At 34.0% G+C, this 19666-nt stretch overlaps 1 protein-coding gene across 3 annotated transcripts; it reads left to right on the top strand.

The window, feature by feature from the left end:
* The first annotated feature begins 13641 nt into the window (after positions 1–13641).
* On the top strand, positions 13642–18415 carry LOC107016590 (toll/interleukin-1 receptor-like protein). Of its 3 annotated transcripts, XM_027916143.1 has the most exons (3): positions 13642–15906; positions 17918–18041; positions 18293–18383. In XM_027916143.1, exons 1-3 carry the CDS (start codon positions 15419–15421, stop codon positions 18296–18298), a joined length of 618 nt encoding a protein of 205 aa, XP_027771944.1. In that variant the 5' UTR covers positions 13642–15418; the 3' UTR covers positions 18299–18383. The 3 variants fall into 3 exon arrangements, with proteins under 3 accessions (XP_027771944.1, XP_027771943.1, XP_027771945.1); XM_027916142.1 differs by having other exon boundaries at positions 17918–18415; XM_027916144.1 differs by lacking the exons at positions 17918–18041; positions 18293–18383 and adding an exon at positions 16010–16318 and having other exon boundaries at positions 13644–15906.
* Positions 18416–19666: the final 1251 nt, after the last annotated feature.

The raw sequence follows: 19666 nt of genomic DNA, 5'->3' as shown, positions 1-19666 counted from the left end.
CCCCCCCCCCCCCCTTCTACTCTAGGATAGGTTCATTTGCAAACTAGAATTTGACTACTTGAGTTCTACAATTGATAGAATCAAGCGTGCAACCAATCCATACTAAGGATGACATCAAAATCTAGCATATCTAGCTCTACCAAATCTACACGAGTAACTCTATGGGAAAACAACGGGACATACTCTATAGACCTTTTTAGCCACACAGAATCACAAACAAGGGTAGAGACAAAAAAAGGTTCGAATAATACATCGGGGAGCATATCATACCTCATGGTCACATAAGGTGTTACGATGGACATAGTAGCTCTTGGTTCAAATAAAACATACACATCTAATTGAAAAACTTTTTACATACCAGTCACTACATCCGGGGAGTTCTCTTGATCACCTCTAGTTTGTAAAGTATAAGATCGATTTTGCTTAGGAGCACTTACACTCGAAACTCTTCAATCGGATGAAGGGTAGGGTTGAGCCCTACTGTCGTGCCACATTTTTCCCAAAATGGGTTTTTATGCACTATCTAACAACTCTTTTTATTATGGGTTGATTCAAAAGTTGTCACCTAACGAATGAAGGCGTGTTAGAGAATTTATCTAACCTAACTAATTCTAACTAAAGTCAACAAACAAGATATCGTTAAGGACTTAAATTACCTCGAGGGGAAGGTGTTAGGCATCTCTCGAGGTCCACAACTATGAGTTCCGACCGTATCCGTGCAATTTATGTGGGGGTTACAAGTAGAATTTAAGATCACTTCACTTATTGGTTATTTAATTTAGACATGTGTACTAGGTGATAACTAACATTCAAAAAATTAAAGTCAATTTATTTAATTAATTCAGCATGCAAAAAGCTAGGTGATAACAGAATATACATAAATAGATAGGCGAAATAGTTTTTATTTTTTATTAAACTACCCAAAATAATTATAATAGTTATAAACATATAAAAGGAAGAAGGTAAGGGAGACTGTGGAACCCACAGACTTTACAGATCAGCATTCGACTTTTTTTTATTTTTCGATCAGCTTATACGTTCGGACAAACAAAACCAAGGTTTGTTTTTTTAAGCTCAAGTCAATTTGTCATCATCTTCGTAGGTCCTAAATATTCCTACCCCACCTTCCACATGCATTACGTCCTAAAAGATGCATTACGTCCTAAAAGGTGCGTAGCATCCTTGCTTAATGTCCAAGAGATATTAGACTACTAGTAGGAGGTTGTAGACTAAAATAAAATATAAGCTCCTAATAGGCCCCAATCAAAAACATGTTGGACGAGCATTTAGCACGTAAAGTCTCATGTTGTACTCTAATTTTTAATTAAACATGTTGACAAACACAAATAATTATGAAAGACCTCATGCTTGAGTGTGTGGTATACAAACATTTGAGCAAGCAAAAAAATAATATTAATTCATAAAAGGGCATGAACATATATCATAGTACAGAGTTTATTTATTTATTAGTGAATTTTAAGAGGACAGACAATTGTTCACAATACAGAAACTAAAACATTTCAAGCAGAATAGTTGAATTAGCAGACTTAAAGTAGCAGATTTAAAGAGACATGCAGAAAATTATTGATTGATTTTTAAGTGGCAAGGTAAATAAACTAATTATAGAGTAAATTATTTTGTCCAGATTCAACTAAGCAGAAGATTTAAAAAGTATTAGCATGCTGAGCAATTTATCATCTTATTTTAAGTGTCAAAAATTAAATTATTGAATAAACTATTTAATAGCGAGCAGAACATATTTAAAGCAGATTTATTTCAATTTTAAAACATGCTGAAAGTTATCTTATTTTTCTATTTGATTAATCCTATAGGTATAGTTTTTAAGTGAAATGCTTAGATTAATTTCTGATCTTAAGCATACATTTAAACTTATTTAAACCTATGTATACATATTATAATATATTTAAAATTATTTAAACTCTATAGGCATGGTATCTAAAATGACAGAATAATAGTTCAGAAATTATGACAATATTCAAAAATTTTAACATTTAAAAAGGAGTTTTAATTACCTGAAACAAGGAGCACACATATATCACTTATTTGTTAAACAATTAAGGTGGTTAATGCTAATACAATACATACTATAATAAACAATTAAAACACGATCAACTTTTTAATTAATTAAAGGATTAAATAGATGATTAATGACAATACCATATTTTGTTTTGTTTACTTAGATCTATATTTATTAAAATACGAATTATGAAACAAATCACAATCATGCTTTTTAACACAAACAAGTAAGAAATTAGACAAGAGTCATATATGGCCTATAAGAAAACAATATACAACATAAAATATGCAGACTTGATTAAAGAAAGTGTCTCCTTGAAACGAATTAATCAAATAAACAATCAATGAAATATTATCAATTTAGACTTACCATGCTATAAGCTAAAATCGAGTAAATGAAAAGAATAATACCAGTAACATAAGCAGGGAAAGGTTTGAACATATTTCAACATTATCAAGCTATATCTGTTTATGATAGTTCAAGAAAGAGTCGTCTCATTTCCTTACTTCTTTATAATTCATTCAAATTCAGTAACTTTAATAACAATATTGTTCATATGGTTAGAGAAACAAACTAGTAGCATGTTCAAGACGAAATTCATAACATTTATCAGCTTTTCACATAGAGCAGATATGTAAATCATAGATTCCATAATCTCACTAAGAAAATTATTAAAGGATAAACTAAAAGAAGGACTAACATGAAAGGATCTTAGCAGATCCGTCCTATGCAATATTCTAAAAATTCGAGCCTCATCGGAGCTTGCCGCCTTGCTGGTTCGGAGTTATTGTTGTTGTTTTCATCGGTGGTGTGGGCTGTTGTCGTTTGCCATTTCGCCCCTAATTTGCTGCTCTACCTCGCAGTTGTTGCTTCCCTTGCCGGCTGGTGCTGCTGCCTTCGCCGTAAGAAGTAGAAAATGAGAAGAGAGGAAGAGCAGAAGCCTCGTTGCTTCTAGCGGAGAGAGGAGAGAAAGGGGAAGAGGCGAGGAGAGAGAGAGGGTCGATGGTCGGAGAAAGAGAAGAGGAAGAAGAGAGAGGCGAGGGGGAAGGGAGGAGAAGACAAAAAGAGAGAGAGAGAGAGGACACTGCCTCCGGTGGCTTTTGCCGGAAAAAGGCGAGGAGAGGGGAGGAAAAAGGAGAAGCTGTTGCGGAGGATTTTTTTGAGATGAGGAGAAAGAGTGAAAATATTTTAGGGTTTTGATCTCATCCATTGATTTGTGTTGATATGTGAGGCTGAGATTTAAAGGATGAGATCAATGGTCACAATTTAAAAGTTAAGGTTATGATATTTGGAATAAGTTGGTCCGAAATAGCTAAAATTGAAATGAAATTGTATTGAAAAGGGCTAGAATTAAAATGAACAGATGACCAAGATTTGAATTGGATGGGCTAGAATTGAAAGAAATAGAATAAAATAGGTTAACATTTAAAGATTTTGAGGAAAGTTACAGAAATACTATCCAATTAAAATACTACAAATATTGTAATATTTTTATAATTAAAATCACTCAAATTTTAGAACATTTGGATGAAATAATTATTTCGAGTTTTGCTAATTTTAAAAAAAATATCTTAATAATATTTATGATAATTTTATAAAGCAAGCATGATAAAATATATAATTTTAGACAAAATTGACTAAAATTGTAAACTCAAAATATATATTAAAATGGGTATGTAATCGAATAATATTTTTAAAAAGGGTTAAAGGTCGGTCAAAATTGAATGTCCACGCCTATGATGAGTATCTTCCTATGATGAGTATCTTCCTATGATGAGTATCTTCCTTATTCTTAGCAACAGAAGGGCAATTCATTATCTTTTGATACGTCTAACCACACCCAAAGCAAGCATTGGAGCCCGCTAGATACTTACCATAAGGATCTCTTCCAAATTTAGCATAAATAGGCATTGAGGACTTATTACCATCTCCTTGAGGTTCAAGGTTAGACATTCTTTCATTGTAAGGCCTTGGAGGAGTATTTGAAGAACCTTGCTTGGATAAATTTTGTCGAAACCTTGAACGACCCCATCAACCGGACCTAAAATGTGATTAGGTACTATCATCCGCTCTTGATATCTTTGCCTCTCTAGATCTTTCCTTTAGCTTTTCTTCCTAAATTTGTTGGACATGCACCATAAGGCGAGAGATTTCCATGTCATGAACAAGCATAGCGGTGCAACACTCCTTGATTACCAAGTTGGAAACCCCCCCCAACACAAACTTACTCATCTTGGTTCTACGGTCAGCGACAATAGAAGGAGCAAACTTAGATAGTTGAGTGAACCTCAAAGTGTATTTGCTTGCACACATGTTTACTTGCCTAAGGTCGATAAACTCAAGATTCTTCTCCTCTCTCATCTCAAGAGGGAAAAATCAATCAAGAAAAGTACTTTTTCCACTCTATGGGACCCTTCCGTCCTTGTCTATTTCCATTGAGTGAACCAAATATGGGTAACCCCTTTGAGTTGATAAGCGGATAACTCCGCCTTCTCTACCGTAGTCACTCCCATGATAGCGAGTATCTTATATACTTCATTGATAAACTCTTGAGGATCTTCCTCAACTTTGGAGCCATAAAATTTAGGAGGGGTTTATCCTTCTAAAGTATCTCACTATTGCCGCCATCGTACCCACATTTGTGTTCACATGAGCTACCACCTCTCTATTGACTTGTGCCTTTACGGCTTGAGCCAACACTTGAAAATCCAGTCTAAGCTCTTTATCTGTCACATTGTCAACCAAAGGATCAATCAGAGCTTGAAGAGGATCTAAGGGAGGAACCTCTTGATCCACATTGTCTCCCTCTATCCTTCTAGCATTAGCCCTTCAAGTAGTCATATCATGAAAACCATCGGATAAGGATTAGGAGAAAAACTTATAGAGTCAAACTCCTTGGGATGACTTAAGAGAGAAAAGAAGTAAAGTTTCCTAAACATTTAGTAGCCTATCATTCATAAATGTGGCACGGTTCACACTTATGAACAAGACTACTTGATGTTCATAAATGTAGGACGATTCACACTTATGAACAAGACTACTTGACGTGGTTTGACATATCCTAGAAACTATTCTAAACCTTGTGCTTTGATTACCAAGTTTTTCATGACCTAGGGGTACCTCCCCTAGATGTAACAAGGTGTATAAGACCCCGAGAGGCCTCATACAAGCTACTTTGCATATCATAACATAAAGTAATATAAAATGGTGTGATAGTTTAAATATTTCAATACAATCAAAGTTTTTCATAAAACGAGCAGAAGTCTAATACCTTTGTCTCAAAGCATGTAAACAACATGAATAAAGTATTGGGACGCATCCCATACAATAGTCCAAGACATACAAGAAAGACATAAGAGAAAAGGGTAATCACATCCTCGAACACAATGATGACTCACCAAATCTTCACTTTCTTGATTAACAATGAAGTTATCCACGAGTGTAAGAATCTATGTCGCTGGATCATACATTTGTTAATAATGTAGGCAAGAGTATGTGTTGGTAACATTAAATACTAAATAATATGGCTAGAATGAACAACATAAAATTCATGGTTTGTCAATGTAAACCATAAGCATAATCATGGACATACATTAATATCATAATAAGAAAGGAATACTTCTCAAGTAACCTTACTAATCCTTAGTCAAGCCTTGGGTCATCATGTCTTAGTAACCTTACCTCATATAAAGTACCTTAAGCAACAATTTAAGTTCTTCACTCTTCATAAGATAATTCACATAGTTTATACTTACTTCTAAAGACATGGGAATTCGCCTCATTGCTTAACTTATAAAGTCTAATGAGTATTCGCCTATTGCCTTACTTACCTTAAGATCATGGGTACTCACCTCCACAATCACATCATATGACACATGTACTCACCTCAACATCATTTCATAAAAAGAATGGGGACTTGCCTCCATGTCCATTCATCATATTAGGAACATAGGGAATCACCTCTTGTTCAATTCTAAGGAGTTAGGAAATCACCTCATATCCTTCACATATGGAGGTCAAGGGTAGTCGCCTCTAGCCTCATCACTTACATAATCTTTTATTGTAGTTTCACATTTTAGGTGAGCAATCTTTTCAACTTAGAATCACTAATGTGAGAAAGCATTTCACATTCATACATTCATAATGAAGCAATTTATACGGGAAGTATCCTTCCTCAACAATAACATCAATTATAAAGAATTCACATCATAAGCTTTAATCTCAAAGCCCTATATCTCATGATCATCATATAAGTTTTATTCCGAGAAACTCAAATCATAATTCATTGAACCTATAATACAAGCCTAAATCCATAAAGTTTCTCTTCATAGCACCAACACAACTATATCAATTCCAGGTTATAGGAATGGAATAGGCATGGATACATGTTATTTGACTCTGATAACTTGAAATTTTACTAATTCAATCATAAAAAATCTCAATTCCTTTAGTTGGATTAACATGCATCATAACCCACAACATTAGAATAAATCCTAACAAGAAGTGTGATTTAGACTTCATAATCGGGGAATTCTAGGGGACTCTATGGGAGGAAGGATCCAATGAATGAAAAGACATCATACCTTGATTACAAAGTCCACAAATCTTGTAATATTGGAGACTTGAATTGACCTATCTTGATTCCTCTTCTTCTTCTTCTTCTTCTTCAACTTTCTAGAGAGAGAATTTTTTAAAGAGGAGTTTTGGGTTTTCTTTTGGGATTTAAGAGAATGACTTAATTGGGGGATTTTGGGGGTTAAAAATACTTATATAGGTAGTCTATACTTAAGCAAAATGACACCACATTGAATTAATAAAAATCAGAAGAAAATTATAAGCCCTCAACTTAACCGTCTCAACGGGACCACCCACGAGACCCCACCTACATGCCGTAGATAGAGCTACAGTTCATCCTGGTCAGGCATGGTTCCACGTCTGGGACTTGAATTTCGGGCCTCGACCTACAAACGCTCGACCACGGTCTGAGGTCTAACCGACGGACCGTTGGTCAGGCCGTGGTCCAGAGGTCTTTAATGGCCAAAGGTGACCAATCCATAGACCCCTACCTGCGGTCCGTGGCTCAGTCCACGGGCCGTGGATCACACCTCCAATTTCCCAAAACCTGCTATATTACCTCATTTCAAATCCGGGGTGTAACAACTATACTTGGTGATTACTAATACAATGACACATCACAATAACCTCATTTTTAGTTAAAGTATATTCTAGCTCATCCTAACTAGTAACTATTCATCTTCCTTCTATCTTGAACTCTATACCAAATTATTATTTCTTAGTCTACCCCTAAAGGAAAACTCCTCATTAACAACTCCTAGGTGCATGACTATAATAACATAGCTTGCCTCGTCACTACCTTTGTTAGATTACTAAACCTCTACCTGCGTTCTTCTAACTTTGGGCCCTGTTACTACTACTACTTATAATTTCATACCTCATACTATTTTTCGGGTGAAAATACTACCCAAGCTCTAAAACACACTTTCGCAAAAGGGTCTTAACTGAAACAAGGTTTATAGAAAATAGTCTACAAATACATCTTGTTTTAGCTCAAGCATGATTATATGAATAAGAGTGCATTTTTTTGAATCCCAACACTTAATCTAAATCATGAGCTTCTTTTAAGCCCCTCTCTAGTCTCATGAATTTCTCAAGACTTTTGTTGAGAGTAATTCATCGATAAAGAATTGATTTTGATTATCAACTACCTTGAGTATGGGGGATAGTCAAATGAATGTGAGAAGACACAAGTTTTAAATAAGTTCTTTATGACACAACTCTATCCCCACGATTTAGACTATGAAAAAGGGAGATTTTCCTAAATATTTGTAGTCCCTCATTTACAGAAGTGGGGTCCTCATAATCATAAATAAGATCCTATTTGACACGGCTTCATACACACTGTGCTCTGATACAAACTTTGTCATAACCCAAGCTACATCATAGACGCGACCAACACTCGAGAACCATAGCTGTCCCTCAAGCGAACCTTTATCCTGGATGACTACAAGTGGAAGACTAACTTGAGCATACACAAGCATCAAATTGAAATAAACATCTAAAAACGTTTATTGAATCTCAAAATTGAACTGGATATACTGAGTATGAAACATAAGTTTTAAATAAAATATCAGAAACCAAAAGACTCTTAAAACTGTCTATCTTTGAATCCTATACTATATAAAGATGAGTGTTGCGACAAAACCCATGAGTCCTCAAAAGAACTACTACTAACAAATCATAAAAAGTGGAGTCCTCTAGAAGTAAAGAGAGCTCACTCGAAAGATGATGAGCCGATGAAATGATCTCAACAGACTCGTATTGAGGATCCTAAGAACTTGTATCTTCATCATTAAAAGATGCAGGTTAAATGATCTCAATACATTGAATGTACGAGTATGTAATATAGCTGAATAAAAAATGACTTAAAGAAAGGACTGCATTAAATAACAATCTACCCAAGCTTAATGTAAACAAGTAAAGGAGTTAAATAATTTAAAGCTTTACAAAATACTTTCTCATCTCTGAACTCAACATAATAAGTGATATATAATGATATACTTTAACTCTATAAGGAGATTCTCTAACCGAAAACCATCACTATGAGCTACATGATAACACAATGTCTCAGCCACGCTACCAGAACTGTCATATACCTTGCCAGGATATAGGACACCTAACTAAGTGGATCCATTAACTTATACTTAAAAGCATCTAAAGGGTAATGACCCATTACCCATGTTGGATAAATGGTTTATGGGGGTTGTGTGTTGTTTGAACTCTCCCCCATGTCGGTGCACAATACTACTCCTAATAATATATAATCATGCTCATATGTTTGAAAAAGTATAACTCTTCCTCTGGTTTGAGATAATTGCTCAAACTATCCTCTTAAAAGAGGTAACTACTCTTGAAATAACTTTTGAACTCATAACTCATTTAGAAATCTCAGTTTCTCTTTTATCAATGTAAAAATTGATGCCTCTGAGAATATATAGTCCCCTTATACTCGTACTTGAAATTTTTTCTTAAAAATATTTCTAAATCATATTATAATATTAACATTGATGACTCGGTAAGTCATACTGCATAATCACTGATGGTATATCTAGATATCATACTTCTTAAACATTGATGACATACTAAATTGTCGTACTTATCATGTTTTAGAAACTGTTTTCTCAAAACTCATTTTTTATTTTTGCAGAACTTAGTTCAAAAACTCAAGGGTTGGCTTCAAAAAAAGCTTTTCAAAATATATAACTCAAAATATGGTTCATGCGAAAATGTAGACATCAACAAATCAACTCAAGGATCTCAATAACAATATAGAAACTCAATAATTAGGAATGGAATGTTTAAAAGAAGCATGAACTCAAGAACTCAAAATTAACTTATCCCAAGAATACAAATCTAGGGAAAGAATCCTAGATTACTCCATTACTCATCTGAAAGTAGATGTAGGGCGTGAGGACAAACTAGTCCAACACTATGATAGCCTTACATACCTGGAAGAATAAGGTTCTTGAAGAATCTTGAAGGAAAAGCCTAATCTGAAGAAGAACGATCATGAAATCCTTTCTTGAGATTCTTGAATTATTTTCTTGAAAATTTTTGAAGAAGAATCTTCGAAAAAGATTTGGAAAGTGCTTAAATATGAATCTTGAAAAATATTTGAAAGAATCTTGCTTGAGAATCTTATGCTTTGATATTCCTTAGAATTTTGTATTAGGGTTTGAGAGAGGAGAAGGAGGAATTAAAAAGATGGAAATAGGATTATTTAGGGCTTTATAATAGTTAAGAAGTCCATTTCAGGTTTTTATAGTTGTATAAGGAGAAGAAAATTACCTTATTTAGAATTTTCCCGCGGCTAAAACAGAACTACACTACATTATTTAGTAAACTGATCATAACTCTCTACTCCGAACAAGGAATGAAGTAAACTTGGTTGCGTTGGAAAAATAATTCAAATACCTCTTAATAGGCTATGGGTAATGTAAATCTTCATATTCTAGGAGATATGATCGTTTGAAGTTAACTTAAGTGGAATCTTACCGCAAAACTTAATTCGTAAGGAACTTTCAACTCAATTTTGTTCTAGGAGATTCTAGTGACCTTAATTTATATCCAGAATCAATTCCATACTAAAGAATTTATCTTGACACCAAGAAAATTAAGAGTCACTCACGACCTTATACACAATTCAAGAAGGTTTTGGGCTTCACTTAGAAATTTTTGGAGTGTTACATATGTGTTTTCTCTTATTCTAATAATAATGAATGTCAATATTATGTTAGATTATCCATGTAAAAGTGAGACTTCGACATTCCAAATATAGAGTTCTTTATTTGTTGAGACAATCAAGTACAATCTAATTTTTTTTATTTTACTCTCTAAAAAGAATCTTCTTATCTCTCCTTAATATTATATTCTTATTTCTATTTCATTCTTATTTTCTTGTATTATAATATATATTTTTATTTTTTTTCTGAATAATCACTTTATATAATTTTCATGTGATATAAGATTTAAATTTTTTTAATTTTTTATTTAATATAAAATTATATTTTATTCAGGGAAAACAACATTGATGATCAATTAAGTTGAAGACGATACAGTACCATTAAAATTAGTTACACATAAGAAAACACGTATATCATTTAGAATTCTTCACAATTTTTTGTGTAGTTTGAGAAGACAACACTAGAACTTTTGGATATAATAAGAATGTTAGAGCACCTGGAACATATCTTCATTGCTAATGGACATAGAGGGGTCAAACATCCCAACATCTTCATACTAGCTAAACTTGCAAGAGCAGATGATTAGAACAAACGTTTAAACAAAGAGATATAGAGAGGAGGAAAAATATTCTACCCAGGAAAGAATGAATGTAAACCATCAGTAAAACATAAAGGTCCACCGAAGAGCTCATCTGAAACAAAGAAGAAGATAAGTATGGAAGAAAATTTGACTGTTGATTCAAAAATGAGAAACAGAAATGAGGAAAATTATTGATGATGAAGATTAAAACAAGCACTAGATGTGAGTTAAATAAGGAAATCATTATCTCAAGAAGAGTTGCAGAGAAGAAGAAAAGTTGCTAATTAGAAAACCCTCAAGATAAGGAAACAAGTTTCATTTTATTTGTGTTATGTGGATTACGGAAGGGAAAATAAGGGTTGTTTATCTTGTACTGTGTTTGTTCCGATTCTAAATAAATCCCAAAATTGAAAAAAAGTCTTACCTTCCTTACTCGATAAGGGGGATGGCCCCAATATGAACAAAATCATCCTTCTCCTCATATCCGCCACCATTTCAAGAGAATGGAGGGATAGTTGAGTAGACTTGAGGTCATACTCCTGAGTAGGAATAACTTCCTATTTCAGATTTAAGAACTCCCTCACCTTATCTTCCCTTATCTCTCGGGGAAAAGAACTCCCTAAAAAACATTCTCAAATACATCCAAACTTTAAAGTGGTGCTCTCTCTGTCATGCTCTTCTTCCACTGATCGTACCATATCCTTGAAACCCTTTTGAAATGATATGAGGCTAAATCCACAAACTCTATATCAACAACACCCATGACCTCAAACACTTTCTGAATATCTTCCACAAAGTTCTTCTGATCTTCAATTGATGTATGAATTTGTGAATTCTCAGGGATTCATCCTCAAAAAGCTCGCATATTCTAGATGTATCAGGCACATCCTGATGATCCACTCCTTTTTTTACCAACCTATTTTTCACAACCTAAGTAAACATCTGAATAACATTCTTTAACTCAACTTTAGTGACATATCCCTAAGGGGGTTGCACTTCTGGTACATTATGAGCTTCTTGAGCTTTAGGATTAGAATATCTTCCATCAGGATGTCCTCAAACATATCCTTGTAGAGTCATTATTTGAAAAGATACACATACATATGATAGAAGAAATTTTATGTGGTTTAACTCTACTCAACGAATGGGAGTAAGAAGAAAGTGAAAATTTGCTATATGTCGTAGCTTCCACATTATAGATGTGCCACCCTTCACACCGATAAGGACTCTACTAGACACGACTTCATAGACACTAGGACTCTTATATTCTGTGCTCTGATACCAAGATTTTCATGCTCCGAGCCTAGACCCTGACATGACATGCACTCGAAAACCATTGCTGGGCTCTTGAACTTTAAGTATATTTTTTCCCTTGTAAAAGGTGATGTGGACTCATATCCATATACAAAGATATAATGTTAGTCGGGGTACAAATGAGTTATTGTTCGACAAGTAAATCCATAAGATATAAAGTACGGTTCGTGCGTTAGAGCATACTAGATTCTCATATAAGTCTTTTCATTATTGTATGGAGAGGTGTTCTCTTACGTTGGATGCAATGAAGTTTTTTGTAGTCTGACAATTTAAGGAAAATTTGAATACATATAATGAAAATTTGAATGCATATAATAATGATTATCATGTCTTGCTAGATAATAACTATTATATAAAAATTCCTGAAGGATTTAAAAGGTTTTAAAGCGACTTAATTGAATAGTACCTCAATGGTTGTTTGGTCGCCTACCATAAAGATCAATTTCTATGTCATTTAAATGGTTAGGAAGAACCATATTATAGAAAAATTAGTGCACTTATGTGTCCTACTAGTATTATTCATAGTATGATAATTTTATTAATGTGCATATAAAATATAACATCACTCTTTATTAGAGTTAATTACGTATCAGTGGAAATTGTTTATTTTGATCAATCGTGTCAAGATTTATTGATTATGAAATGATAGGAAATTAATTGGTTTATATGAAGTTTGATCTCAAGAAAGCTTATGCTATCATGTGGAAACACTGTCATATCACATTAGAAAACTAATTTTATTGAAAGTTTCCGTCAATGCGTGGTTGTTGCTACTAACAAATCAAACAAGCAATTTGTCTACGTGGTAAGTCAAGAATTGAAATATATTTGGTTGAGATCAATAGCTTAATACACCCAATAAATATGTGACCTTCCTTTGAAAAGAGATATTCCAACAATAATATATGAAGACAATCTTCATGTATAACTCAATTAGGAGGAAGCCACATAAAAGGAGACAAAATAAAACATATTTTATCAAAGTTCTTTCTCTTACTCGTGTTTTTCAAAAGAAGGATGAAATTAATGCTCAACAAGTTAGTTCAAGTGATACTTTAGCATATATTCACCAGGACATTATCAACTTAACCTTTCAGAAGCTGAGATACAAGATTAAAATATATCATCTTCAAGATGTTAAGTGATGTCTTTCTTAGAGAAAGTAAATACATGTTGCACTCTTTTTCTCTTAACCAAGATTTTATCTGACTAGCTTTTCTTGGCAAAGGATTTTAATGAGGAAACAAACAAAGGTATTAATATACTTTTTCTTTCACTAAAATTTTTCTTATGGATATCAAGAGGGAGTGTTGTAAAATAGATGTCCACATAAATATACTTTATGTTGTAACATTAATGTCCACACAATATACATCTTGTGTAAGATGGATTACATACAACATACTATGTGCTGTAAACTAGCCATCCATATAATATACTTGGTGCCTAAGTGTATGCATGACAATTAGATATCCATATAATATACTTGAGAAAAAATACATTAAAAAAAAAACCTGAAGTTGGTCGCACAACTTACTTTAGCACTTAAACTATACGGGTGTTTAAGTACCAACATCCTTGCTTAACATCTTTGAAGTGTGTTAAATACAACCTGAGAGTAGAATACCACTCTCACCTGCCATATCATATCCATATAAGCACCACGTCAGAGCGATGTAAGCACCATGTCATGTAAGCACCACACCTTTCAATCTTTTCTTTTGCTTATTCACTTTTTTCTTACACATTTTCTTAAAATTCATTACAATAATCAATTAATTAAAAATGCATTTTAAAATCAACTTGCCACATTTTCTTCCACCCCTACTCTTCTACGCCTCCCCCCTTTTCTTCTTTCTTCTTTCTTGATTTTCACCATTTTCAACCTTTACTAGCTTCTTTTTTTTTTTTTTGAATTTTCAGCCTTCAATGGTTGTTTTCTTCTTCAACATTCATCATATTTTTTTTTAAAAAATAGCATACTTACTTTTTTCTTCTTCGAACCGTCTCTCTCCTACAAATTTGCCCCTTGGAGAATGATATTTTTTGAAAGTTAAAATGAAAAATGAAGATTGTGTAAGAAAGTTGATAGACCCATATTTTTTGCATCACAATTAATATAATTTATAATGGGTTACTTATAATTCAAAGTAGTTTACATTCAATAATATAAATTGTGTGTTGGATTTTGTGATTAATGAAGGGCGGGTGAGGTGAGGAATGAAGATCAAGAAAAAATTTTAATATGAAAAAGAAAGGTATAAGGAGTGCTTCGTGGGGGAAGAAGACAATTGGGGGAGACTACAAAACAAAGAGAGAACAAAAGATCAAATATTTTTTTAAAAAACTTGAATCCACAAATTTCATTTACTTCGAAATTTCACATTTTTTTAACTTTAAGTTGAAAAAAAACTTTAAACATTATTAGTTATATATTGGCCAATAAAAAAATGCCATTGATACGATTTTATCTTTCAGTTTTTTTATTTTTATTAATTCAAGCGCTTTGAGGAGTGAAATAATGAAACGTCCGTATAGTTAAAGTATTAAAGTAAGTTTTGCTGCCAAGTTTAGGTGGAGTTTGAAGTGTTTTCCCTATTTTCCTTGTGTGTGTTGTGTGTGTGCGCGCGCGCGTGCGTGCTTGCGCGTGTGTGTAAAATTTTATAGCCAAGTAGAATGCTTCAACATGAAAATTGTGATAAACAATATTCGTTGTGTAATAAACTAATCTCCAAGGATTGATTATAAAATTTGGTTGAAAATAGAAACTGTCCAATTGAAGAAGCAACTTGGATTTTTTGGCTTTTGTTTATGGAATTGACATTAGGTGGCATGATAAGGGATGTATTAGTTATAGCATATTTTAAGAAAATGATCACAAGTTTCAACACTTTGCCGTCCAAATCTATGGCTAGGGTTGGATCAAATTTTAAGAAGAACATATAAGCTGAATCAAATTAATAACAAAGAGAACTTCTCAATTTCATAGTTTGACCTTAGCAAAAAAGACTTTATCCAACATTTTTTAATTGATCTTGCGTCTCTTCAAACGTTTTCATCCATGGATACATTACTTCTTGTTCAATATATGACTTGACCTAGCTAACGTTGAGCGTCGAACAATAAATCATGGCCTGTTGGTGTGTATATCTGATATAGGTGCATAATGATCTTAAAAAACTTAGCTTAATTCAATTGATAAAGAAATTTACTATATTATCATCTATGCATACTCTATTTGTTGACGGAGAATCATCGAATTCTTTCCAATGGAGGTACAATGTATTTCTAAGTTTCAGTGGTGAAGATACTCGAAAAAGCTTCATCAGTCATCTTAAATTCCGATTGTGCCAAGTTGGAATTAGTACCTTTTTAGATGACGAGGAAGTGAGGAAGGGCGAGGTCATTTCAACAAAACTTGAAAAAGCAATTGAACTATCTAGAGTTTCCATTGTTGTTTTTTCGAAAAAATATGCTTCATCTAGTTGGTGTCTTGAAGAACTTGTTAAGATTCTCGAATGCACAGAGATGTTGAAGAAGGTTGTTTTGCCTATATTCTATGGTGTTGATCCTTCTCAAGTACGCAAGCCTGTTGGATATTTTGATGAATCTTTGACTAGACGATTTGGGGTACAAAGAACGCAGAATTGGAAAACTGCACTTACTAAAGCTGGACATTTATCTGGATGGGATTTCCGAAATGTTGTTTATAGGTACTATTGTTGATTCAACTATTTAATTTTATGTTTTATTTGACCTTTGTTTATACCATGTGATTCAAATTCATTTATTTTTATTTTTACTAACTATTTGTAGGCATGAATCAGATTTAGTTGAAAGTATTATAAAGCGAGTCTTACAAGAGGTAAGTCAGACACCTCTAGTTGTGGCTTGTTACCGGTTGGAATTGATTCTAGTATCAAAGATCTAATGGAATTGTTATTCCAAAGTAGATGTCAAGATGAAGTTTGCATGATTGGTATATATGGCATTGGTGGAATTGGAAAAACTACTCTTGCTAAGCTTTCTACAACCAAATATTTCGATACTTTGGTAGTAGTTATTTCCTTTCAAATGTTAGATCAGAAGCTGGCACATTTAATAGTCTAGTCAAGTTACAAGAAAAACTTCTTGATCAAATCCTAAAAACTAAGGATTTCAAAGTTAATGGTGTTGCTGAAGGCGTTAATTTAATCAAAGCAAGACTAGGGTCAATGAAGGTTCTGATTATTCTTGATGATGTGGACCATATAAGCCAAGTAGAATCCTTAATAAGAGAAAGGAGTCAGTTTGGTTCGGGTAATTTAATAATTGCCGCAACCCGAGACAATCATTTGCTATGTGGGCTTACAGAAAAAGAAAAATTCAAGGCCAAACACTTGAATGACAATGAAGCTATGCAACTCTTTAGTTGTCGTGCCTTTTAAGAGTTTTTTTCCACCACATGAATATGTTGAGTTGTCACAAGAAATAATCAAATATTCAGGTGGTCTACCATCAGCTCTTGTGACATTGGGGTCACATTTGCGAGGAAGATCAGTAGAAGAATGGAGACATGAACTCGTTAAACGAAGAGCAATTCCTCATCGTGATATTCAAAAGATACTCAAGATAAGCTTTGACGGACTTGATTGTGATACTCAAAGTGTTTTCCTTGATATTGCATGCGCCTTCCATGGCTTCTTTGAGGATGAAGTTAACAAAACACTAAATGCGTGTGGTGTTCATTCTAAAAGTGCAATTGCAACTTTAGTCCAAAAACACTTGCTCCATAGGGCTTGGCATCGCTTAGTGATGCATGATCTAGTGCGGGACATGGGAAGAGAAATTGTTCGCATGGAATCACCCCGAGACCCGGGAAAACGGAGTAGATTGGTCATCCCTCTAGAAGTCTGCTATGTTTTACTAGGAAATAAACTCAGTAATTCTCCACGAATTTTTATAAAACATTTTTTTCCTCTTAATTTGTACGACTTAACATGGTCTTATGATTCCTTTTATTGAAGTACGGGGTTCCAAAAAAGTACAAGTGCTGAAGGTAGATCGATGGACATTAAAGGGAGTGAACTTGAGGACCAAGGCATTTAAGAAAATGGAAAATCTTAGGGTGCTTATAATTGATAAGTTACATATTAGTGGAGATTTTGAGCTATTGTCCAAGGAGCTCAAATGGTTATCTTGGCAAAATTGTCCTTTAAAATGTATACCATCAAATTTTCCAGCTAGGAATCTTGTCATTACAGATATGGGGAAGTGTGATATCCACGAGTTTGGTTTGGATCTGCAGGTTTGGTACTCTATTCTACAAAATCATGTGTACTATTATTGCAACTAAGTGAAACGAAATCTTACTTGAATCTATATTTGGTTTGCTGCTAGTGTTGTAAAAGTTTTAAGAGGCTGATCTTTCTGATTGCCAGAGTCTCAAAAGAACTCCAAACTTCAATGGTTTACCAAGTCTTGAGTTTTTGTTGCTAAATGGTTGCTCAAGTCTGAGAAAGATCCATCCATCAATAGAAAATTTGTGCAGACTAAGACTTCTGAATTTGCGTGGTTGCAAAAAGTTTATGGATCCTCCGAGTAGTATATGTCAACTAAAATCACTTGGATGGTTGGTCTTTAGTGGCTGCTCATCTATAAAAGCACTGCCTGTTGACTTTGTAGTTATGCCAGGTCTAAGAACTCTTTCTGCACTTGAAAAACTGATATACAACAATGGCACAGGTTTGTTGAAATGCCAAGACATCTTGAATCATTGAAAGTCGGAGGTGAAAATTTAGAAGGCAAAAGGAGATCTTTTGGAAGACGAGTCCATTGGATACAATCCTTGTCGACTTCTCTTTCGTGTGTAAGTCTTATATATTGTGGCTTCTCCGAGACTGATATACCAACGGATAACGGGAATTTATACAACTTGACTTATCTAAATTTGAGTGGCAACAGCTTTCCATGTCTACCCTTTGACTTTTCTGAGTTACAATGGTTGTGTTCATTGCGTTTGAATGACTGAGGATCTTGAAACACTTCCATCAGTATCCAATTTAAGATATCTTCGGACTTTTGAAGTTGCTAATTGCAGGAAGTTGGTCAACATTGCAGGGATAGAAGATCTCCCATCTATAGAGCGGATCAACATGCTTAATTGTACTTCTCTGCAGAATCCAATCAAAGAAAGTTTTTTTAGTGCACCTGCTGTAGCATTTCCATCTAGAGAATATCTGTATCTGGTTAGTCGCTCTCTCTCTTTCTCTCTCTCTTTCTCCTGTCATAGTAATAATCTTTCGTCTCTTCTGATGAAGGGCATAGAAATTTATCTTCAAAGCAATGAGATTCCAGATTGGTGCAGCAATCAAGTAACAACTTCATCTATCTCCTTCACTATGCCGACACATAATAAGGAGTATCAGTTTTTAGGAATGATTGTCTGGTGTGTTTGTGAACTTGTCAAAGTACACTCTTCTGGTCCATGGCAAGGCTTGGGGTTTAGTATTTCTGGAGAAATATTTTCAGGTGTCTTCTCGCGTTATGATAATGTCATACCTGCTGAACACATGGAATTATCATGTGTACTTCACAGATCTTACTTAGACACCTTTTGAAGGCGCGATCAAAGGAGGTGAAAAGATGGAACTCTTTGAGCTGAGTAAATATATTACAGTAAAGAAGATAGAGGGATTCATTTTCTATATTTAGATCAACAAGGAAAAGTTACATCATTGCCAGCACTAGTAGATCATTCTCACTCTCAGATTAACAGAAGCCAAGACCTAAATGAAGTCTCACTGGAGCGAGAAAATCGTAATGGCGAAGCATACTGAAAATGATAAGAACGTCCTTTCTATCGATCCACTCTCTCTATACTTCTCTGTTTCTGTATATCTTCTTTTTCTCATGATCGTCCTTCACTATGTTGTCGTGTAATACTTCTTGAGAATATCCTGTATTATATGAGATTATTGATGGATAAAGCAGAGATTAATATACTTTTGACTCTATTCAATAGGCTAAAATTCTCATAAACCTAAATTACAGTAATTGAACTCTTTAAATAGAGTTTTACAACATAAAATAGATAGTAGTACTCCACTAATTCCTACTATTACTCAACTACTAACAATCACAAAAAATTCTGCTACTTTTATTCAACAAACTACTTGCTTGCTAAATACTCGATCAACTAAAAAGTACTAACACCTGAAAGATAAAAAACAATAACCAACAATCCCTCCCTTAAACGGAACGAAGTCACACTATCAGTTTATCATGCTCGCAACTGACAAATTTTTTCAAACGTGATTTCCTAAAGAGCAAGTACCAAGTAATTTTCTGAACTTCAAGAAGGAGGCCAACTTGAGAGATTTGGTATACACATCAGCAATCTAACTTTCACTTCTGCAGAAGATGACATTGATTACTCTCTCTTTTGTGTGGTCCGGAAGTTCAGTTCACACATGTTGAACAACCTTTCTAGAG

This window comes from Solanum pennellii, chromosome 4 (genome assembly GCF_001406875.1).
Source record: "Solanum pennellii chromosome 4, SPENNV200".
NCBI lineage: Eukaryota > Viridiplantae > Streptophyta > Magnoliopsida > Solanales > Solanaceae > Solanum > Solanum pennellii.
This window is presented reverse-complemented; position numbering and strand designations above follow the sequence as displayed.